Source organism: Chroicocephalus ridibundus, chromosome 8, assembly GCF_963924245.1.
Source record: "Chroicocephalus ridibundus chromosome 8, bChrRid1.1, whole genome shotgun sequence".
Lineage (NCBI taxonomy): Eukaryota > Metazoa > Chordata > Aves > Charadriiformes > Laridae > Chroicocephalus > Chroicocephalus ridibundus.
The window spans coordinates 24,413,803-24,438,040 of record NC_086291.1 but is presented as its reverse complement, the minus strand read 5'-3'; the positions used below and the strand labels follow the sequence as shown (position 1 = coordinate 24,438,040).

General features: G+C 40.6%; 2 protein-coding genes across 7 annotated transcripts in view; one reads left to right on the top strand and one right to left on the bottom strand.

Moving 5' to 3' along the window:
* Positions 1-17: 17 nt before the first annotated feature.
* Positions 18-15,874, top strand: CLCC1 (chloride channel CLIC like 1). 4 transcript variants are annotated; one of them, XM_063345291.1, is made up of 13 exons: positions 384-471; positions 1,061-1,201; positions 2,950-3,045; positions 3,923-4,030; positions 6,041-6,262; positions 7,426-7,566; positions 8,664-8,757; positions 9,871-9,968; positions 10,047-10,193; positions 10,760-11,053; positions 11,583-11,829; positions 13,343-13,371; positions 15,593-15,874. In XM_063345291.1, the coding sequence occupies exons 2-11, from the start codon at positions 1,070-1,072 to the stop codon at positions 11,808-11,810; spliced, it is 1,560 nt and encodes a 519-aa protein (XP_063201361.1). In that variant the 5' UTR covers positions 384-471; positions 1,061-1,069; the 3' UTR covers positions 11,811-11,829; positions 13,343-13,371; positions 15,593-15,874. The 4 variants fall into 4 exon arrangements, with proteins under 4 accessions (XP_063201362.1, XP_063201360.1, XP_063201361.1 ...); XM_063345292.1 differs by lacking the exons at positions 384-471; positions 13,343-13,371 and adding an exon at positions 18-293; XM_063345290.1 differs by lacking the exons at positions 384-471; positions 13,343-13,371 and adding an exon at positions 147-260.
* Positions 13,409-24,238, bottom strand: part of GPSM2 (G protein signaling modulator 2) — a 31,443-nt gene continuing 20,613 nt past the window's right edge. For 2 of the 3 annotated variants that reach the window (XM_063345286.1, XM_063345287.1), the window contains 11 exons: positions 23,711-23,853; positions 23,046-23,169; positions 22,652-22,767; positions 20,884-21,039; positions 19,985-20,093; positions 19,456-19,585; positions 18,775-18,845; positions 16,537-16,713; positions 15,575-15,737; positions 15,216-15,433; positions 13,409-14,020 (listed from right to left, as the gene is read on the bottom strand). In XM_063345286.1, coding sequence (XP_063201356.1) covers positions 13,856-14,020; positions 15,216-15,433; positions 15,575-15,737; positions 16,537-16,713; positions 18,775-18,845; positions 19,456-19,585; positions 19,985-20,093; positions 20,884-21,039; positions 22,652-22,767; positions 23,046-23,169; positions 23,711-23,853 — 1,572 coding nt within the window. In that variant the 3' untranslated portion in view covers positions 13,409-13,855. The remainder of the gene's footprint in view (positions 14,021-15,215; positions 15,434-15,574; positions 15,738-16,536; positions 16,714-18,774; positions 18,846-19,455; positions 19,586-19,984; positions 20,094-20,883; positions 21,040-22,651; positions 22,768-23,045; positions 23,170-23,710; positions 23,854-24,238) is intronic. The other variant, XM_063345288.1, reaches the window with a different exon arrangement.

Genomic DNA, 24,238 nt, shown 5'->3' with positions numbered 1-24,238 from the left:
TTCGCCGGCTCCCCCCGCCCCGCCCGCAGGAGGCCGGGAGCGCGGGGCGGTGCCCGGCACAGGCCGCCAGCGTCTCCCGCCGCCGGGGGGCCGGACCGGGGCTTCCCGCCGCTTCGGTGCCGGCCGTGTCCGGCGAGAGCGGCTCCGCCCGGGCCTCGGGGCGGTGCCGGGCCTGTGGAGCGCGCGGGGGCGGCGGCCTGAGGGGAGGGAGCAGCGCGGGACCCCTCCCCGCCTGCCAGGGGCCTGGCGATGCGGGACGGGTAAACACCCTGAGGCCGCCCGCGGCCCCTCAGGTACCGGGGAGGCGGCGGGCTGGGCGGCGGAGGCGGGGGGGGGCGGCGGGGCTGCTGGCTGGGGGCCCCGTGTCCGGGCCGGGCCTGCGCCTTGCCCCGACCCTGGCGCGCTGCTGGCGGTGCGCTAGCGGGGGTGGGAGGCCGCGGGTTTCCTCAGGCCGCGGTGTCGGTGTCTTAGGTAAACAAGGCGGCGGCGAAGCGTGACGGTACTCCGTTGTGTTGCCGTTCCAGCGGTCGGAACGTCCGGCCTCGGGCGGCGCTGGCTGGGGAGGCGCGGCCCTGCCCTAGGGGGGCCTGAGCGGGGCTGGGGCCGGGCGGAGGGAAGCGGGCCGGGCCGGGCCAGGCAGCACCGAGGCGGCAGCACCGTGGCTGCCTCCCGGGCAGGGCAGGAACATCCTCCCCGCCTTGGCAAGGCTTTGCCGGGGGAATTTCTGTGGCGGCAACGGTGGTTAGACCCCTGCCTGGGAGCCCGGCGGAGGTCTGTGCTGGGATACCGCATTTGGCAATGCTGAACTCTGCTCTGCATCGGCTGATAACGACAGCTCGTTCCATTGACCAGTCACATTGTACGGTTCAATTGTTGCGTATTCTTGCTAGTGTTTTCTTTGTGGAAAAAAAGATATAAGTGAAGTTTAACCCGCTTAATGGAGAGTGAGTTTTCAGACACCTCCTCAGAATACTTTTTTCACGTTGTAAGGTTGTTTCAGGGGTTTTTGTAGAGAAGGCTATATCCTGAACTAAATATCTGAATTTCCTGCTGTATTTAGCAATACAGGATGCTGTTTCCTTTGGTGCTGTGTGCAGTTGCGCTAGTAGGCAGTGGTAAGGTTCAAGATGATGAATGGATTGACCCCACGGATATGCTCAATTACGATGCAGCGTCGGGAACAATGAGGAGACCTTACAAGGTAGGGAAAGAAAAAGGGCGCAAGAACACGTGTCTCTCCCAAACAGACCTTCAGCCACAAGCTGTTGAAAGATTCCGCTTAAGTTGTGAAATTGCGGTCTTTTTAAGGTTTTATAAGGTTGTATCTGAATCTATACACAGAAAAGTGTTGTGTGTCCATTGTTAAAATTACAAGAAAAAAAAACCAGTGATCTACATGATTGTAGATGGTTAGCTCAGGGCCTTTTACTAACAAGTTTCTGTTGCACACTGATCAAGTCACAGGAGCTGAGCTTTTTGTCTTCTCGCAGGTGGTGGTTGACTGATTTGTGCAGGTTGTGGCTGATTTCTCTGAGAAATACTGAGTTAAGCAGCTCTTGCTAGTTTCTGAAGTGTAGTGTTAAACATCTTGAAAATTACGTTCCTTGCTGATAAAAGTTGGGGGAGTTAAGCTTAAGGTTTGTATTTCACTTGAATTATCCGGTTGCCCAGTAATATGGGAATAAACATGATTTATTGTGTGAGAATATTATGAATGTTAACAGTGTTTTGTAATGCTGGTATCAAGAGTTTTCAGAAGGAAGATCAGAGTAGGGGGCGAGTGCTGTACCATTAATAATTCATGAACGTTGAGGAGAAGATGAAATACAAAAAGCTAGTTTTAATAAGGTGAATTGTACTCTCTTGTCTTGTGGGAGGGTTGGACTCTACATATATTATGAGATGCATATTGTTTATCCAGTGCACACACGGCACTGTAAACTACGGTTGGCACCCTTGATTTTTGTCATAATTCAGCTTTCCAGTTTGGTTTCGCAGTCTTGAATAATACCATTTTAATGCTTCAGAACGCTATTTTCTGAAGCTTAGAAAATGCAGACTGCATTATTTCTCTCCACAGAGTTCCTTCTCAATCTCCACCTGCCCCAAGTACACCTGGTAGTCATTAGCATCCCTAAAATTCAGCAGCAAACTTAGGAGTCTTTTTAAACTTGGTGCCCGACTGCTTCAGCTTTTATAAAAAAATATTTGGAGTTTTACTGTTGTTTTCCACGAAAGCAGAACTGCATCTTGAAGGAGAAGAACGGCTGCTTTGGGTTAATCAAAGTTTTCAGGATTCCTTTTCTGCTCTGCAGGGAGAGGTTTTAGGTAGGCAGGCAGCTCCAAACTTTGTATCAGCGCGAGTTCACCGATTTGTGTGACGTTGCGCTTCTTTGGGAGACTTCCCTCAATGCACGTACCTGGTTGTGTAGAAGCAGCACTGCTAAAACTAAGTCGGAGCAAGTAACAGAAAAAAATGGGATGTTGTTTTAGAGGGAACATGAAAGGAAAGGCATGCAATCCAGAATGTAGGTTTGTGTTTACTTTCAGTCTGTCTGTCTGCGTGGCCAGCTGGACTGGGAATCTGGCTGGCTGAAAACTGCCCCTTTGCTTGCTGAGTGGGTTTTTAGCCAGCCCGATTATCTAATCTGATGCACTGCTTGGGTCACCCGCGCTCGGGGCAGGGGAAAGGGCAGGTGGGGGATGGAAAGGGCAAGACCTCACCTTTTGAAGGCAACCTGCATTTAGATAAACTTAAAGCAATTGTCTGTTTGGAGCCTGAAATAACAGCAGAGAGGCAACTGGAGTATCGTTGGGAGAGTATTAGCAGCAAAGACCAACACTCAGTCTTTAGTTCTTTTTAAAGTGATCTAACTACAGAATTGTAACATAGTGTATTGATCAAATTCTCAGGTTCTAAAAATACGTGCTTTTCTTATGTATTTTTAGGCAAACTACCATGACTCTGAGGATAAGGCAGTGGATGCAGTCAGTACTGAAATCTTATTGAGGTCTTCAAGGGAAGTAGATTCCTTGCAACAGAAGGTTTGTTGTGGAACTTCAGAATATTTTCCTGCCTTTCATATTTTGTGCTTCCTAATGATGCTTTTCTGGATAGTATACGCAGGTGAATTGCTGGCATAATGAGAGACCATGGGTTATGTAGGGGGAACTCCTTTATTGAGAGGAGAGGCTGGAAGTGGTTTGAATTTAATTCCGAATTGCTGCTCTGCCTACCAAGGTCTGTTTCCTCAAATGTTTCATAGTGTAACAGCAGTTGGTAGGAGCTGCGTGCTTCTGTCCAGTGTCAACAGTTTAAACGTGTGGTGTTGATGTTAACACCAAGCTGCCAAAAGCTGAGACTTTTCCTTTCCAAGTTGTTGAATTCTGCTGGATTTTAGGGGTGGGCTGTGGGCATAGAGAACGTGCCTGTGGCTGACCGCAGCGTGCAGTGCAGCTGCTCTCGGAAGCCCCTGTAAGCCCCCCCCACCGCTTCTTCCTCCAAGATCAGGAGGATGCAGCAATGCTTTCACTTCCCTCAGCCATTTGGAGACCCAGTGGGATATGTAATTTTAATGTTTTAGTTACTTGGTAATTTTTACAGTTCTCTTTCTTTTTTTTTTTTTGATATAAACTTAAAATTCAAGGAGATCCAGATCTTTAGTTTCTTTTAGGTTTACCGATGTTAGTATTCAAACCCTATTATTAGCAGATCTGAAATCTCCAGTACTGACCAGTCCCATGCAGAGTATTCAGCAACTGCATATGCTTTTTATCTGTTGTACTAATCACGGGATTATTGCTAAACTAAAGAAATAAGCCTCTCTTAATCCTGAGGTAATGTGTTGATGGGTTGGTTGTTTTTTTTCCTGTGAACAAGGTGGTTTGAGCAAAAAGTGAATAAAATGTCTTGACGTTGCAGATTGCAGAGTGTGAGAAGAGGAATGTCAAATCACATGAAAGCCGTAGCTTTTATATTTTCAAGCGATACTTGAAGAAGATTTTAAATGAAGCTGGAAAACTTGGCCTTGTAAGTATTTGAACACACGTTAAAAATTAATTGAAACTTATATGTGTTTTTCTCAGCTATCAAGTATTGATTAATTATTCTGTCTTACTTTAAATTAAAATGAGGGGGATTGAATTGCAAAGGGAAAAATGTATAGATAGAAGTATGCGCATCCGTGTTGCTGCTAGTTAGCAGTCTTTGCTCAGGAGAGATGGTTGCTGTTTGATCTGTAAAGCATCCAAAGGAAGACTGCGTGAGTTCAGAATATGGATCTAAATGTCTGTTGCTGGGATGCGGCTATAATAATACCCTGTTCAGGTCGTGTTAGTGGTTGTTAAACTTGAAAGAGACAAATTTTGTCTGCTCGTTTGCTGTAGACCTTTTAGGCCTTTGTTTTAGACTCTACCACATTAACCATCTAGGAATAGTAGCTTATTAGAGTTTGCATGTAAGAATCACCTTATTACTTTATTATATTGTCTTTGGATATTATTTTTTTAAATATTCAGAGGTAGATGAATAAAACCAAACAACGTTATACTTAGCAATGTAAAATTTCTTACTTCATTATTTAATAGCTTCTGTCTGTACTACCTAGCCATGATCGGAGCACACATAGCGCTTTAGTAATTAATACTTGCTAATGAGAAGCGGCTCTAAAATTTTATTAACAGGTGAGATAACTGGTGGTGCGCACGTGCACACACCCCCCTTAGGTACTTGGCACAATTTGCTCCCCACCTGATGATAATACAGTGGATCAGAACGATACATAATGGTCTAACATGAATGAAAGGGTGGAGAGCAACACACTAGGACACTACGGCAGCCCCCTGGTGTACCCAGTTCCCATGGCTCCTACCGTTTGAAAACAATAACTGTAATCGATCCCTCCTGACAACATATGGATTATGGCCACAGAGGGGGGGATATCAGGACCCCAAGTCCTAACAGGTCCTGGGTTTGTACCAGAATATGGAAAGTACCAGAATATTCCATTGTCCAAGCTGGGCCGGAGTGGAAAAGTACCTGATGAAAGACTGTTATCTCGGATCCTATAAGGAGCGATTCTGGTAAAGACCCTTTGAGCTCTTCTGGATGGCAGCGGGCTGTGGGCAGCATCTCCCCTGAGCTGAGACACCTCTCAGCTGACACCTTGAGGCCAGGGTAAGAAAACCCTGTCGAGCCTCAGCTACCGCCCGTTGAGGAACGCCCGCGCATCGCGAGTGTTTACCCAAAGCCGAGAAAGGGAAATTTTGATGATAGGCTAGCCTCTCTTCCATCCACCCCTCCGCTATATGTTGTGAGATACACATTAGCTTTATGCATGTGGGTGTTCTTCTGTCTGTCTGTGCATGTGTAGGACCTAAAAGCAGCATCTTTTGGCTCATTAGAGTCGCCCACTACTAAGAAATTACCAATCCTAGCAATCAGGGACCTGTGTGTGTGCATGTGCTCATGTGCATTTGCATACATTTGCTTATGTATACATATATTAGTCTGAGATTTGTGATTTTGCTTATATTTATATGTATTGATTTGGGATATTTTATAGTAGGTTAGCGTGAATCTTGCCATCTTCGAATCTATAATTAAGTTGCCGTCCAGTTATTTTGTTAAATCACTTTGTAAACCTTTAAATCAGTTAATGATTAAGTGCTGCTAAAACTCAATCTCTTGATCTGCCTCAGATCATTAATAAATTTCAAATCATTGCTAAATCATAACTGCATCAACTATTTCCATCCGTGACAATAACCCACTTCATTGTTTAGATTTTTGCTGTAGAATTGAAAGAGTACAAACCAGTTGAATTTGTGTTTTGTATCATTTAGAAGAGTGAACAAAAAGGTTATAGAATCATAGTGTGCTCCCTGTGCCACGTCTTCATCCTGCAGTCCACTTCACAAAGCGGCTGGTACATAACGAGGGCACGTAACAGGTGTTTGCACAGGGACACAGGTTTTCATATGTACTTCTGTTTCCAAATAAGCAGCTTTTAACCATTGTTTTGCTTTGCTTTTAATTCAGCCTGAGGGAAACGTGGGCCACGTCCATTACGATGCTGAGATCATCCTTACGAAACAGACGTATTCAGAGATCCTCAGGTTTCTCAATGAGGACACTTGGCAGTCGGGTGCTGTGGATGATGCACTTAGTGATATTTTGATCAATTTTAAGCACCACGATTATAAAGCTTGGCACTGGAGATTCGAAGACACGTTTGGAATTGATCTATATAATGTGTTTCTGGTAAGAGAAGAAGAAAGGGGTTTTGTTGTTGTTTTTTAATTGCTGTTTTCTCCAGTTTGTTTCTGCAAGTCTAGCCGGTGAATATTACCATCTGAACTCCACACGTAAAGCAGTTCTTTCCATCGTACTTCCAGTGAGTCACTATTTGTTTCATGGTTGCTGAAGGTAGAGATGACGTATTCACTTGAAGTAACAATTGAAGGGTTTTTATTCCTCTGGTCATCTTTTCTTACTGTAGCTTGACATTTTTTTCTGGTATGTTTTTTTGTCTTCTTGCCTCTTACATGTTGCGTGACTCATTAGACTCTAGTACTTTCTCATCACTTAAACTGACAACTTGTGCATTAAAAACTTTCCAGACCTGTCTCTTGTTCAACTCCTGCAGAAGCCAACAGTTGGAATATATTTATATTGAGAGAGGTATATATTTGAGGTCTTAGATTTTATATGTTAGAGGTTTTTGTGAATTTTGTGGTGAAAAAAATTTTGTATAGTGTTGGAGAGATGGAGAGCATGACTGGGCGAAAATTCCCTTTTGGAGAACAGGACATCACAAAGTGCTAACTAAGCTGAGGATCTATAGTAAGCTGAAGCTCTCTTACCGTTCAGGATATGCTGACACGATGTGGAGAGAAGCCCGTCTAGTTTTGAGGGGGGTAGATAGAAGCCAGATGAAAAAACAAGCCGTCAGTAGCGTAACCTCGCTGTTGGGGGCCCTTGCATGGAAAGAGACCATAAAGTGCTTCTCTGAAGTCTGGCTGCTGGTACCCAAACTGTGACAGCTGTAAACAGACTGCAGGAGCTGGCAGCGGTGGTTCGTACCAGGCATGTGCTACTCAAGCACCGAGTCGCATCAGTTTTTTAATTTTAAAAGCATGGTGGGTAACGTGATAAATATTGTGAGGAAGAAATAACTAAGTATCACAAGAAAGAAAGGAGCAACAGCAATGTAAGGCTGTGCTAGGAGTGACGGCTGGTAATACCGTGAAACCTTTCTGCCGGGTACTGCTGCAGATACGCTGGGAAAGCAAGGACAAATTCTCTCGACTGATCTGTGTAAATGACCCTAACGAAAACGAAAGTTGTAAATTCCCTCGTGTACTGGCAGTAAGCTTGGAAAATTCCAAATCTGGATCACAGTTTTTTCCCGCTTTCTTTTTCAGATACTCCTGTGCTTGGTGTGCGTTGTAATTTTAATAGCTACGGAGCTCTGGACACGTATTCATTGGTTTGTTCAGCTAAAACGTGTTTTATTAATAAGCTTTCTCATCAGTTTTGCATGGAATTGGCTTTACTTGTATAAGGTAAGTTGTTCTGAAATCTTAATGGCTTTTAGGCTTAAAATGTTACAGTTATGAGGGAGTTATGGTCATTTAGTTCTTTTAGTTAGTTTATATAAAGCAACAATTGACCGCGAAATAAATGAAGGGATGAACACTTTATTTTGCGTATTGGCAGGTGTATTAGGCTTAAAAAAGAACAAAAGAAACCCTGCCAGCTTTTATCCTGCCAGAGGTGCATAAAATTCATAAAGCAGTAGAACTGTGATTTCACTGCGTGGGCAAGGGAGATGTGAACTCTGTCTAAAGCATCTCCATAGAAAAGTCTTATAAAAATATATTTTGGGGGGTTTTTTCTTTCTAAAGATTCCCTGGCTAAAACTGTACCTAAGGTGTGATAGACCAGAGATGAATGCTTCATTAATGCTGATAAAAGTAGCTGCCTGTAGAATGGTATTGGTTTTAATGAGGAGGAATTAATGCTGCTGTGCTGTAGCCCAACCACAAAATCTCGGTCCTCGTGTTGTCATCAGAATTAACCTCAGGCAGAGGACTCGGATTGTCGGTGAAGAACATTAGAGTTCTTCAACAGATGATTTGACTTAATTTTTTCTATTTGATTATCAGTTGCAAACCATTAAGGCAAAATTAGAATGAATACAGGTTTTTGTTAATGGGAATTATTTAAAAAATAAAAGAGAATGCCCTGATGTTTTAATTAGTAATTGCATGGCAGCTGTCTCAGGTTTTAATCCGGAGACATTTAAGGATGTCATCAGATTTTTAGGAAACATTTAAGATGTTGTCAGATTACTTTTGCCCTGAACTTGTATCTTTGAATATTGAAGTTTGTTCTTTTGGTAGTTTAGACTCCATTTAGAGAATAACCTGGAGATATTAATCTTGGTGGTGTTTATGCCTTCCCAGGAAGTACTTAGAATTGCATCTGTTAAATTGTTTAGTTGGCAAACTTTTCTTACTACAGATTTATGCAGGTAATTACCCCAAACCTACTAAGAGCAGACATGGTTGGCTCAGGTGCAGTGCGGCGTGGGTGCAGGTGTTCTGCGCCCACCACCCCCTTGGTTGATGTTTTACAAGTAATTCTTCTTCTCCTGCAGCTGGCCTTTGCGCAGCATCAAGCAGAAATTGCGAAAATGGGGCAGTTTGATAACATCTGTGCTGAGAAGCTGGACTGGGGGGGAAGTCTTATTGGTAAATACTTGTTTCATTGTTTTGTAATAGTATTTAAGATCACAAAATATTCAGTAATAGTATCCAAGAATACTTTTTAATTTCTTCATGAGTAGTACATTGACTCTTCTTCAGCAATACGTGATTAGTGGTTTTACCGTTTTTCCATTCCGCAAGACTTTCCTTACTAGGCCTTTGAAGCAGAGCTGATCCCAAAACTGTGCTTGAGCGTGGCGTGGTGTTACTGCTTTCCCTTATAACTTACCCCGCGAGTGTTTCCCCTGCTGCCCCCGCCCAGTACCAGTCAGGGTCGTTTATTGAAGACAGGAGGGCAGAATTCAAGAAAAATTTGTTTTTTTTTTCATCCCAGGTCTGCGAGTACAATGGACTTCAGAAATTAGATCTGTAACTACTTACTCTAGTTTTGTTATTTTACAGAAAAAGCTGAATTTTTTTATTAGCCATTATTTATTATCCAATGCTATAGCAGGTAGATTAATGATGGCAACTCTTAATGAGTGCTTGTTATGGTCTTCCCTTTAGAATTTATTGGCTGTGATTGCTCTGTTTATTTCAAATTCCGATGGTTTACATTCTGACTGCACTAAAATCAAACTACAGGAACGACGTCATAAACAACTTGCTTATAACTTAAAGTTCCCTTAAGGAATAAGACTTTCTGCTTATAATTAAAATAGTCTCTTGAAATCTAGCAAGCAAGATACGAATTTTAATCTGCTTGCAGCCTGGCAGGTGAGTAATAACACTCAGAATTACTTGTTTCAGTAGCTGCGGACAAAATGTGCTAGATAGTAGTTCCCACAGACAAGACTTACTTCTCTTCTGAGACTTCTAGGGACTAAGTTCATCTAATAAAGAGGACTTTATTGACGAAACATGGGAAAACCTCAGTTTCTTCTCTTTCTTTCCAGCCTTCCCTCTCCTTCCTGCACCCCCATGGCTGGATAAACTACACTGCCAAGCTAAGCTCAGATTTTTAAAAATAAATCTGAGCTTTGAACCATAGCTAGAAAAGTTCTCTTCCATCTGTAATTGAAATGCTACTTTATTACTATTGTGTCATAAAATATATTTTTAAAGAGTAGTAAAAGCGTGTCTCTGCTTTGACTACAGAATGGTTCAGAAGTAAATGGACGTTTCAGGATGACCCCTGTCAGAAGTACTATGAAACTCTGCTGGTAAATCCTGTCCTGCTGGTCCCACCCACAAAGGTACACGCCATGCCTGAAGAGACTGTTCACGTTTATGTTTGCAGTCAGTGACAACACTATTTCTCTGTGTTTTTCTAGGCATTGGCTATTACTTTCACCAACTTCGTAACTGAGCCTTTGAAGCACGTAGGACAGGGGATTGGTGAATTCATCAAAGCACTAATGAAGGAGATACCGTTTATTCTGCAGATTCCAGTGCTAATTATGATGGCTCTGGCTGTCCTGGTTTGTATATCTTATCTTGTATGTAAAAGCTCAGCTTTATTTTTTTATTTATTAAACATATTTATATTTAAGAATTATTATCTACTGTTTATTTCATATTTGTACTACTGAACAGATTTCTTAGCACAGATTAAATTATTTCTACAAGGGAAATTTTTCTTGAGAAAATCTTTATAGTACAGTTGGTTTAGCACTTAAAATAGTAAGTTTGTATTATTTAAACCATATCTCTTCCCCACTCCCCAAGAGGGGTAAAATAGTATTAAACTGCTTAAAATCTTAGACTCTATGATAGTTTATTGCATAAATGTAGTATAATTGTCATTGTGTACATGAAAGCATTGAGTTTGAGCCTTCAGCATCTTTCCTGTGGCACCAAAGATGCAGGACGGCCGGTCTGGCAGCGCAGTCAGACTGCAGAAAGCCTGAATTCCATTGTAGCCATTCTGAACACCTGAGCGTTTCTTTCAGTGTTCTTCAGATAATCTGACTTTGCGTTCTCTGTGAAAACCATAGGCTGCATATATTTAGTGTTCTGTCGGTTTTGTTTTTTTCCCCTCCCCCAGGCTTTCTTCTATGGTGCAGGATCATCGGTGTCTATGTTAAGATACTTAACATCTTCTCAGAAGAGAAGTCTTCCTCCGCCCGACAGTCAACAGGAGCCAATAGGCTTTGGGCAATACGAGGGCGGTAAATCCGATAGCTATTACTTGCAGAAGCCTCCTTACGTTTCTAGAGGATGTTACGACAGAGGAGACGCTCCTGTGAGACCAGGAAATGGCAGCAGAAGTCCTGACATCGTGCACACAAGCAATGAGCCAGACAAGCAAGTAGAAGAGTCTCGCAAACCAGAACCCAGTGTATGTTAGTCCTGCTGCTCTTTGAGCTGGGATTAAATCTAATAGATTTCAGTGTCACCTGCTAGAAAATGTTTAAGCAAGAAGCTTAAGCCAAATCTTAGGGACAGAGGAGTTAAGGAAGTACCTGTTCCTCAGTAGAACAGTTTGGTAAAGGTATCTATCTTGCACATATTTTGTCCTGGAAAAATACTGTGCAATGGCTAACTATGGCAGGAAACTACTGAATTAAAACTCTAAAGACTTAAATAACTTCTCTTTTGAGAGATCAGTACTTATGTCAGCCTGGGCAATAACCATTACACACAGAGGAAAGGCACAGAAAAGAAACGGTGCTGACTTTTCTGTAAACTATGGAAAATTAAAACCAGACTTATGCTCTAGATTGTGCTTATTTACGTGTTTCCTTAGGAAAAAAAGATACCAGTCATGCTTTGGGGGAGTTCTGCCCCTTGAGCTGAGATGCACCTGAAGCAATAGATGCCTTGCACTTTGGATTGCTTGATTAATAGCTTATTATTAATTTTTACAGAATAGATTGCACACTGAGTCTGAAGTTTGTAGACTAGAAACTATCACAGCTGAAAACCTTACTGAAGAACACGCACTTGAGCAGCAGAAACAGGAGACAGGCAAAGCAGAGCGAGAGACTGGAGAAAACTGTGACCCTAATAAAAACCTAGAAGGGAAAAGTTCTGTAACGGACCCGTGTGAAGAGAAGAAAAAGAGCAGTTCCCGTGACTCCCAGGAAGGAGACTAAGGAAGGCCCAAGCTCCGCTGTAAGTTTTGGCTACTCTTTAGCTGTCACATACTTGCTAGTTCTGGTCTCTAGTTCTCAAACGTAGAAAAGCGAGCGTCAGTAAGCTGATGGGAACTCCTCTTCGGTGAGAGCTTTGGCATGCACAGCTGTAAGCTAGGTAGAGTTTTAAAAACCGAGAGACTGAGCATATGTGCTACTTCTGGAATTTGAAGTAAATATGTTGTTAAGTAAGTGAGATAATCCAATTTTAAGTGGCCAGGAAAACTGGCTTGTGGGGTGTGGATTCTTGTTGGAAATCGGCTTTGTGTAATAAGTTTTGAGTAAAACTAGATACGCGGTGGTGGGAAAGCACTGATACTCTAGCAAGTATTGCTGCTGATCTAGCAAATATTAGCCTAATTGGGTAGGTGTCACACAGCTTGAAGAGAGTTGCTGATATTCATGTAATCCATGTAAGACTAATCACAAGTCAGATAGATAGATGTCTTGGGACTATATTTTGGTTTTATATTCTTTAAAATCAGTTTGCTGCTTGTCAGCTCACTTGTAGGACAGCTTGATGACTTTCTTCTAGCTTAATAATTTGCAGAGGAGTGAGAAGCTGATGTTGATCAGATGCTTTTTTAGGGCAATTCAAAGCTGAACAGGGAATAGGCAGCATTAAGTAAAAGTACCAAAGATCAGCACAATAAACTGATGGTAACACATTGGTTTTGGAAGAATATTCTGGCATTTCTGCTTAAAAGCAGAAGGAGGAGAGTTTTAGTTTCAGTAGGAATCAGCTAAAAAAGCTGAAAGGCAACGTTTGCAAAATTTTTAGTAACTGTAAAATAGTTTGAATTATGTGGAGCCCGTGTCTGTTAACTGTTCTTACAGTGCTGTTTGAAGCTAAAATTAACTGTAGATTCTTCTCTAGAGCTAGAATACTTCAGTAAAAAAATGACATCACTTAATTTATAAATACCTGAAAATGAACAGTTTGCCACCTTTGGTGTTAAAATCAGTGGCCTCTAACTCAAGATACCTACACTTAAAACAACATAGAGCCCTTGGGGTTCCCAAGAACTACAGGTGTCTCCCCAGGGGAAAGCTAAGTTACAGCTGTTGTTCCCTAGAACCGCCCCAGCAGAGCACGTCCTTATCAAGAGGAGGAAGAGTAGTTGAGGTCAGGTAATAAGTAGCAAACGAACATTTACTGTCGATAACGTTTTAAATTCAGTTACTGCAGGAATTACCTGATGCCAGGGGTAGTCCGTGCCAGGTACCTCCCACCCCTGTGTTTCCCTGGTGCTGGTGGTAGACATGTACCACACAGTCTATAGAACAGCACTGGCCCCTCTTACTTAAAAACAAGTGTATCTTCTTAAACATTCTTCTGATTGTAAAACTGTGCAGAGTCATACAGGAACTACTTCACTAAATACTACCAAAAAACGTGGTACCAAAACGCATGTTTTGAAAAGACTATTTTTGTATTAAACAGAATTAAAACTAGGGTTTGATTTTATTTTTTTTAATAACAATGCATGCAGAAATGGATTTTGGAAGAAACAAAGACAAAGTAAGTACCGAAGCTATTTCTCAATTTTTTTTTTTATTTAAAAAAAAAAAAGTACAAAAGAAAACAGGACCTTTTTCCAGGGAGGTACAAATCGGGAAAAAAAATAATCAAGTTTTCTTTGAAAAGAACATACAAATTTAAGTCTTACACTAGATGGAGACAGTGGTAGAATCCACACGTCAGCAATGAGAGTACCCTGACAGGGAAAAAACTTCCTACTAACGTTGATAGCCTAGAGGCAGTTAAGAGGGAGATACAGTAATCAGTATCTCAGACGCTGCTAAAAGCAGCTGCCAGCCGCATAGAGCAGCGGCAACTCTAACTACTGGTCACGAGTGTGATGTTGCTGCTATTTATATAAAGAATTATTAGAAAGTGGACAAAACTACTAATTGCAGTCTTCTGTAGAAAGGCATGTATGTTTTTGCAGCAAACAAAAATGGTACCTCAGATGCTACTGCACAGTACACTCCTGTTTCTTTCTTCAGCTAGAATTTGGTCCCTTTATAGATGAGGGCAGATGGACTCTTTGTTCATCCATTCTCTTAGCTTGGGATCGTAAAATCAGGCTGAAAAAATCCTCATCTGGTACAGTGGGTCCTTTTGCAGATGATGGAGGAGCACATCTTTGATCATCCAGTCTGGAACCCTACAGAGAGAGCAAGCCATAATGCTGCGTATTTACAGGAGTATATGTAATAAAATAGGCGAACAATAAAAGTGAAAAATTACTAAAAGCTTTTGTTTACAGATTTAAACCTATTGTAAGGATTTAATTTGTAAGTTTTGTTTCAAGTGAAACTCCTCAAATGAAATAATAAGTTAAAAGTGCAAGTGTAGCTAAATTGGTTCCTCCAAACCACCTGTCCACATGTATCTGAAAATAACCCCACAGTTTATTCTTGTTTATATTGCAAATGAAATTCAAGTGTCCTTTGTCCAGAAGAAGAATTTTAGCATTAGTACATGGTATTTCTAGTCTCTTACAACAGAAAATACACTTGTCTGTCTTTCCTTATACAGGGAGTAAAAAAAAGCCACACTGCTGTCGGATTTGGAAAGGCAACATTGAGAGAAAGTTTTCTTCCAAACTCAGAAGACTTGTACGTTTTAACGGCAGTGTTACAGAGCAGTTCGCAGACAGCTCTGCAATAGTTTTCTGGGCTCATTTCACACAGCCACCACCTCCTGGCCAGATTTTACAAGCATCAGCCTGTCGCCCTTGGTCTGGCTGTGCGCTGTGGCCATCTACAGTAGCTCCTTTTTAAGAATTAATTAAATTAAATTCTCTTTTGTCTAATTGGTATGTATACCATGCTCTGATTGACAGTCAGACACCTCACTCGTGTATTGCCATGAACTATTATTTACACTTAACATGACGGGTATGATGATCACTATCACCCCTAAAACTTTGATACGGAAGTCTTTCATTTGATAAGTTAGGATTCCCGATATATCACGTGCCCTCCCAACAAGCCAGATCTAAACACGTTTTTGTAAAATCATTACACATACGCATTTTAATAGCCTCACTTGTTTTCCTTCAGCTTTTTAGCATTTGTTACTTTAAATGGTTAAAATGGTATAAATACCAAAATTACATTTACTAGACACTGGATAATTTGAGAAAAAAAAATTAAAAAAAAATGGTAAAAAACCCAAGACAATATTGAAAAAAAAAAAAATATCCTAATTTTTTCGTTCTCCTTATCTGCCAAATCAATTTGTATCTTAAAACACATGAAAAACAAGGTGGTTTACTTGAAGAAACTAAATAGCAGGATGCACAAATCAAATCCCCAAAGACTCAGAATCTGAAGAATTTTTGTAAAAAAACGTACCTGGCATTTTATCAATATATCAAAGAAGTCGTCGTCTAGTTCTCTGTTGTTACTCGCCATGAGGTGACCCAGGACTGACTGACCGCTGTGTTGATTGAGACGCAGCCCAGGTAGATTACTGAAGCTTGCGCGTTGGTCATCGAGCCGGCGGCTCTGGGAGCTGGCGAGGAGGTCTAGAAATTCATCTGTGTGGGGCGAGACTACAGAAGTAGAAAAGGCTGGGGAGGAAAAAGAAAACAAGTTAGCCTAGAAATAAGTTCCTCTCCATACTAAGTCAAGTCTGGCATGCAAATATATATTTTTAAGTAGTATTTGACAGGAACTGAAGTCAGATACAGATTTTACTTTTAAAAAATTACATTTTCTCATTGTTTTAGGTGGAGTAGAGGATGTTGCCACGGAAGCAGCTGAGAATCTGTTCTTCTCCTGGAAGTAGCATCTCTGATCATCCATCCTGTTACTCTGGAAGCGACTCAGCAGATCAAAGAACCCTTCATCTGCCATTGTCTCTCGACTGTTCTTCTGAAGAGGAGAGAAGAGTTAGGGGTATTTTCAACTCAAGAGTACCTAAAATTAGGACAGCTGCATCATGGTTTCAATCCAGTGATATGTTTGATATTCGCATATCTGAAATCCATTAAATTAATTTTTGTTAGTCATCCCTTCTACAGAGAGTTCTATTGTAAGAGGAAATGCGAATAACAGGGCAAGCATTTTTGGAAGGTTAAATATATTAGAAACCTTTCATTCTCTGCAACAGAAAGAAGCAGTACTCCAATCAGTACAACTGGAGTTATTCCGCCTCAGCCATGAATCCACCAAAAACCCAAATGCCCATGAAAAAAAAAAAAGAACAGCAACGAACAGTTTCCATTGTCTCCTCAGGTCTGTGGTCAAAAGCAGTCATCTCTTATCTACAGCAAATGACTCAGTTCTTTTAATTTTACTCAACTTTTGTCAAGAGTGCAATAACCTACAAAAATACATCAAAAATATTTCCCACTGTCTGAATCAGAAAAGCTAGATTTTGTTAAGTTTGGAAAAGCAGCGTCTAGAAGAGACTAGAAATAGAACAGACCTGCAAGCTGAGCCAGAACTTTAGAAAATCCACCAGGAAAAAAATGTTCCAATAGTAGGAAAAGCTTAAAGCCGGCACCACCCATGAGACAGCTGTAGAATGGCAGAGTCTGCATCGTTTCACAGAGACACAATGTTTAAATGGAGTAAAACTGAAGTGGACAGCTGCAGGAATGTGTTTTCCATAATTCTGATTGGACAAAGATTAGTAAAGGCCATGATATCCACAGCTCGCCAAACCTACCCTCTGAGAGTTTGGAAGTCGATGATCAATAGAATTACTGGCATCCTGCAAAACTTTGGAAGTGGTGCCGTTTTTGTACTTTTTGCCTTTTAGTCGATTTACAAAATGCAGTTTTGCTGAAGGTTTGGCAACCAGTGGTTTCTGTTTAGCAAGAATCTCACTGTTCCAGTTCTGAACCTAAGAAAACAAGAGTCATGAAATTAAGCCTTCTGATTTTAATTACCTATACTGTTACCTCTTATTTGCTGCTGCTTTTTCTCCCCAAAATGAAGCAGCTTTGCATTATTTAGTTTATCCAGCCACAAGGATGTGAAAACTTAGGTTTGGTTCTATCATTTGACCTGTGATTATGGAGCTCTTGTTACCTGCAGCAGGTTCGTACTGATAACTAAGTGTAGTGCGACACAGGATTGATTAAAATGTGGTCAAACAGTATATTTAATCAAACACGTGGAAGTCTTCCTTGCTGACCGCAGTGCAGGAAATGTAGTTAATGTGAACACTAAAATGTAGACATAGCTGGCATTTCCCACCTGACCTTCTTAAAATTGGAAATAAAAAAAAAAAATCCCTATTTTTACAAAGTGTTAGAGCAAAACAAACCCTTACACAAACCCAAATACTCAACCAGCCTTCTATGAAACCCTTTATAGACACGAAATTCCCAGTAAAGACTGAAAAGGAAAGAGGGAGAAGAATGCCAGCACAAGAGCAAACAGGAACAACCGTCTCCTGTCACTGAAGAACAGAATAGATAGGGAAAATCTGTCAGGTTGATAAAGCGAAATACTCTTCTAAAATAAACAGAATTATCCACAAAATTGGCAGCTTTATCTACAACTGACAAACTCTGACAATAACTGAGTAAAACCACATTTTTTTCATAATTCAACATCAGAAATTGTGAATACAAATCACAAGTTTTCCAGCAGTGCTGCCTACCAAAGCGGATTGCCTTTTGAAGGCTTATTTAAGATGAGCACACAGATTCCAGGTCCAAGATGGTGGCATCCTGTACAATCAGACCATAATGCTGGTATCATACGTTGTTCTATATATCAAAGACATTTGTGGAATTAATTTTCAGAATCTACTAAATGAGTATTTTGAAAAAAGCCCTTTATAAGAGCTAAGCTGCAATACTAGGTTAATACTTTATTACAAAAATCCACATGAACTATTTTTGTATATTTAGGGCACAGACTATCACGGGCTATGTTTCTAATAGGTACCACAGATAAATAGATTCAGAGAGTAAGAAAATACAGTTGATGATACTGGCCAAAAGCTTAAAGATTCCCTGCAGAGAAACCACCCTGGACTAAACGCACGATCTTTTTAAATCAGTACACAAAGAGGCTCTTGAGCATCAGTGCTGACTTCAGCTGTCGGTACAGATGTCGAGATGTAAGCTTTGAGATTTAATTTCCTATTTGATAAACATGATGGCAGGCTTTGCATCACTTGAAAAGATGGGAATTAAATATCCCAGTAGGGAGGGAAAAACGGCAATTTCAGTCTGCGCCTGGACTCATTTACGTAGAACTGCCAGCCCAGAGTTTAAAGGCAGGTTGAATTTGAAGGAAATCTGAAGATCGACACAAGGATTTTAGTCAGAAACTCCCAGCTCCAAGAGATTTCTCTGAGCTTTGGGGGAAGTTACGTTACCTATCTGTGACTCACAGCCTTTCTGAAGTAGCATCCTTACTCAAAATGGATGTTGAAACTCCTAATGGCTTGCAAGTTGGTTGAAATCACGAAGTGAAAAGCACAACGTGAATTTTAAGTGCCTATAAAATGACTAACCAGAGAAAAAATATTCAGAGCAGCTAAGCTAAAGCTTAGAAATATTGCTCTATATCACTTTGATGCTGCATCCTCAAGTCACTTTTAAAGAGGAGATGAAAGGAATTCATTTGATGCACAGTACAGGACCCCATTCTTTTGTGTTTGTGAGGGGAATGAAGCAAGCTTTCCACAAGCCATTGCAACCATGACGTATGTAAGATGCTGCTACCTAGACAACAAAAGCATTAGTTGTTACAACTGTCAGACCTGCTTTTACCTAACTCTAAGATCAACTAAATTAAAAAGGGAACACAAATGACGCATCAACATTCTGCTGAGTTCTTTCCAAGTTTTATAAAACTTCTGACTATTCATAACTGTTGAAGTTAAATCCTTAGAAACATTTCATTGCAATCTCACGGGCAGAACAGAAAGAAGGAAAGCACCAACCTTTTCTGGTGTTAATTTCATAAGTTCCATGTTCTCCATACTGTGACGGCGTCCTGCTCTCGGTCTGGTACCTTCAAAAGAATCAAGTTCACCTTTTTATCATTAAGATTATGGTTTCACCTTCAAAGCTGTATCTAAGGTCAAAGATGCAGCAATTCTGAGTTCCAAAATAGTGCAGTTAGTTAGTTAAATATATCAACAGAGAATAAATAATTGCTAGTAAAAGAGGCCTTCAAAACCACGCTGATCTAAGCTATGTAAGTTGCTTTCATGGGACACGAGAGAAGGACCATGCATCTTTGAACACAGGAACATGGAATGAACTGGCTTCTACTGTAACCCCCAGTGTGACTAAGACGGTAGGAAGAAAAAAAGGAAAGACGTAATTTGGCCGCAAGTAGATACATCTCCCACATTAAAAAGAAAAAAAAAATGGGGGAGGACAGACACCATCAGAAACATCACACAAAGAAACTAAGCAGTAATCTGTGATTCACATTGTAAATCCTCCAGAAAAGAAGGAGCTGAAGGGGTCCAATACTGCAAAAACCACCCTTTTCTGCTGGTGGGGGGAAAAAAGGCAAACCTGCGTACTCAACCATCAGCAGGCAGAAAACAATGCAAACAACAGATTCTTTTTGAAGTTCACAGATAGAAAGTATTGCAGAAACAGGCACATACCATTCAGACTGTTATCTGCCACATGGCTTTCTGACATCATGGAGTTGTTTGTGCTGTAGCTTAATCCAAGAACCATTTGAAGATCTGAGAGATTAAGTCTAGCAGTGAGTTCCCCACTTCTGTCCCCTACCTGCAAGCAAATAAAATAAGCAGTTCTATTACTGTAACAAAGTACACACATATGTAAACATAAAGCAAACCTTCTCCCATAGATTTCTGAGGGAAAAAGGCTGAAAAAGTTTTCCTGGTTGAAAACTCAGAGAATCATCTTTTTAGTGAAATATGTAAAAACTAAAATATACATAACAAAACCTAAAATAACCTCTGCTAGGCTATTACCTTGAATTCCACAATGACATTATCGGAGGTGGCATGAGAACTAAGGAGCTGCAGTGAGACATGACTGAAATGATTTGGAATCAATGATCTCAGAAATCATTCAAAATCCATTATTCAAAAGCACACACATGGACACCTCCAGAAAATCCCCGTGAGAGCAAAAACCAACAGCAGAGTGTGAAAATCATACCTCTCTTGAAATCTCCAAGTGTCTTTCTGCAAAATGCATAGCTTGGTCATGATTTCCCAGTGCAGTGTATGCGTTCCCTAAACTCCAGCATGCTCTTCCTTCACCAATTCTGCAAAAAATAAACACGTTTTCAATTATACCTTGTCTTGCTGAACACTAGGGGTCAGGTTTTCGTAATATTGCTACAATGAGATTGCTGTGCCAAGAAAAACGAAGGCTATCATCAGAAACCATTCCAACACCAACACCTGAAGTATTGTATTTAAAGGAATGTGATCTGGGTATAACCATAAATATGAGCAAATCTAACCAAGTTTTTACTTTTTAAGCTCAGAGCAAACACAAGGCACTCAGTTTTGCAAGCACAGAACATTTTATAACCTACTTTGCTTTTCCTCAGATTGCGTGCCTTTCTATTCTTCATATATTCTGCTTATTCAGTTAGAAGTGCATTTAAAAGTTGTAAAAAATATTAGTTGTACCCAACATTATAAAAAGGGCCTTAGAAATCATGATTATAAAATAAGCATTACTTTCTACTGTATTATTCCCCATTTCCAACCCCTTCCCATAGTCTTTAATTTGTGGAAATTAGGAGACGTATTCTTGTGAAGGTATGCAAAATTATTACAATGAAGTCATGACAGAGAGATTTGCTTTTCTTTTCCTTAATTTACAAAGGAGATGCTGACAGAAGAGCATGTAGAGACAGTCATTCATCTTTCATCTCAGACTCATTAGCTGTAGTACCTTCATGTGTAATTATGAGTACCTTCATGAGCCCAGCATTGTAGGGGATTTACATTAATTCAGCTGTCACGTACAACGGCAGCAGGGTTAGAGGTAACAGGATTTTGTTTAAGTGTCATTCATAGAGTAAACAATGTCTTAGGGCTTACTTATCATTTAATTCCTGAGCAATCACAAGGTGTTTCAAGTGATAATCAATTGCTTTTTCATAGTCTTGAAGCAAAGTGTACGTGTTCCCGAGGCTGTAGCAGGCCTGTGCTTCCACAGCTCTGTCTTTAAGCTGTCGAGCCAGCTGTAACGTCCTCCTGGAAGAAAGGGTTAGTCGCCTCAAAAATCACGGCAAGGAAAAGTTTTTAAAAGTATATTTGCGCAACTAAAAATCAATTATACAAATTAAACAAATTAGGACACCAGGCTGGCAAATTAGCTACTAGTAAATTACTATTTTGCAAGCTTTCAGAAGATTTTAAGTGTCTTTTCCTTCCACTGCAATCTATTTCCATTTACTTTCTTAGAAAGCAGACCGATCCATCAAACAGCTGTTTTTAATTTATTGCTTCATCAATAATTTACAGTGGTTTTCCCGACAGTATGCACCTGGAACAGTTTAGTACCAGCAGTACAGTAAATACTGTATATTCTCCATCAACAAGAGCAAGACAGACCTATAACCACTAAGTGAGCCCAGCCCTGCTGGGTAAGATGAATTTGAGTGCTGAGAAGAATCTGAGCAGTATTCAGGGTTTTTTTCTTTTTTCAAAAAGAACAGGTAAGCCCTGAAATCCACACTACGATGCTAACGCCTATACTGTGTCTTTGCCGAGCTTATCTTTTCATAGAATTACAGAATGGTTTGTGTTGGAAGGGACCTTTAAAGGTCACCTAGTCCAACCCCCATACAATGAGCAGGGACATCTTCAACCAGATCAGGTTGCTCAGAGCCCCATCCAACCTGACCTTGAATGTCTCCAGGGATGGGGCTCCTACCGCCTCTCTGGGGCAACGTGTGCTCGTGTCTCACCATCCTCATTGTAAAAAATTTCTTTCTTGTATCTAATCTAAATCTTCCCTCTTTTAGTTTAAAACCATTACCCTTTGTCCTGCCCTCATAAAGAGTCCCTCCCCATCCTTCCTGTAGGCCCCGTTTAGGTACTGGAAAGCTGCTATAAAGTCTCCCCAGAGCCTTCTCCAGGCTGAACAACCCCAACTCTCTCAGCCTGTCTTCACAGGAGAGCTGCTCCAGCTGTCTGATCATCTTTGTGGCCCTCCCCTGGACATGCTCCAACAGGTCCACGTCCTTCTTAAGCTGGGGGCCCCAGAGCTGGAGCCAGTACTTAGGTGGGGTCTCACAAGAGCAGAGCAGAGGGGCAGAATTACCTCCCTCGACCTGCTGGCCACACTTATAACTTGCTGGCCAAGCTATAGCAGCAGCTGCTTAGTGGTGCAGAGACAAGAAAAATGTCTTGATTGAAAATACAGACTAAATATGTAAATTCATGTTGACATGCACCACCCATCTCAGCTAGTGAGTATACCTGAGACAGATACCCATCTCAGGTGTATCTCTGGTGATCTGTACTCAGATCATGCCAGAACTTGCTAAGAGCTAAGCCAGCAATGCTTGGTTCTAGAATAAAGGGGAATAAATGCCTATCAGCAGAAAGATGTCTACCGTGCAAACAAGAATCTATTTAAAATAACAAGTTTAAAAAATATTAATGCTGCCACTCCCTTAAAAAAAAAAAACAGAACAGTTAAGCAACTAGGGAAAAAATGTTATTTTTCCTAAACAAATGCAGCTAAGTATATGCTTCTAAGTAGATGTTGAGGAGATGGCTATTCTACAGTGAGCTGAAGTACCAGGCACAACAGAAATAAACGATACAAGAGGTATAAATATATAAGCATTCAACTAACTTGTAGTACTCAGAAGCAGTTTCAAATTCACCCAGGAATATGTAGGCATTTCCAAGATTGCTGTATGCTCTTCTTTCCGCTGATCTATCACCAAATTCTTTTGCAATTAGGAGACGCTTAAAAATGTGAAATAATAGTGTTATTTACTTGATTTTGTACTTTGTAACATACATTTGCACACAGAAATGCATGCTCATAGTTTTTGGACTGTGCATCTATATCTGTTCTTTAGGCTAACAATGCTTGAACAGCTAGATTTGAAGCTCTGACATTAAGGTTTAAAACTTGCATTAAAAACCTTGCAACACGATCCAACACAATACACATACTTAAGATGAGGAGCAACTGGTGATATCTTGCTAGAACAGAATTCCTTACTAGCACATTCTTGTACCTGTTCATGGGCTAAAACTGCACTCCTGAAGTTGCCCAGAAGATAGTGTGTGTTTCCCAGGTTTCCAAAGGCACGTCCTTGTGCTGCTCTATCACCCAGCTCTGTTACTATTGTCAGGTTTTCCCTGGTTTGGGGGAAATGAAAAGAGGAAGAATAGTGACTTTTAAGAGGTTTTTTCCTCACAGTCATTTAAATTATGATTTAAAAAAAATCTTTATATAAAGGAAAAGGTAGTGGTATTCTACTTTGGCCTATTTTAATGGCCTTTATGCAACCATGAATCTTCCACTGAGTAGGAAACGTTTCTTGTGAGATACCGAACTTAACTGCATTCTTACTCAAGCTTGTGTGCGCACTTCTAGTTAGAGAGCTACGTTATATATAGGTATACCGAGGTCTGGTGTTGTCTCAGTCTGGTTTGAAGAGTACTAACTGGATTCTACCATAAGGGAAGGACTTATCAGGTAATAAGAGGTACACTAAAAATGAGGGCATAACAAAAAAATAGTGCACTCTCCTGTTTAAAAGGGGAAAAAACTCATAGGTACCACTGTTCTGAATAGAAGTGTGCCACAGGTTGTTCATGACACCACAAATCTCCCAATATTCTAATGAACTAGATGATGATATCCTCTCGATCCCCGACATTTAAAGCTACTACTTACTCATAATAATTTGCAGCTTTTTGTAAAGCATTTTTCACATCATCTGGAAGTTCCCCTGGATCATGAGTCCCAGCACTAGCTACATTTTTCCCTTTAGAGTGATATACATTTCCCAGATTATACAGTGCTCTTGCTTCTCCAACCTAAACCAAAAATAAAATAAGGCATTAAAATTTTATACTTCAAAGTCATGTCACAACAACTATCAGTACAACACACAGATGGGAAAAAAAATTTGTTAACTACTTGTCAACACATGCTCTGCCCATTCTGAACATGTTTTTATCACCCACCCAGTCACATCCCTCAATCAAATTGTTTTGCATACCGCTTCCTTTTGAGGTGCAAGATACATCATAATTTTTGAGGCCAATTATCGCTAAAATTAAATAAATTTTTGAAAAACCCTCAAACCACAAACCAGGATAATATTTATTAATCTGGATCTACAGTCTTCCAGGTGCAAGCAATTATCTTACAACTACAGATTCTTACTGTCTAAAAGAAATAATTGAATATTCAGTATTT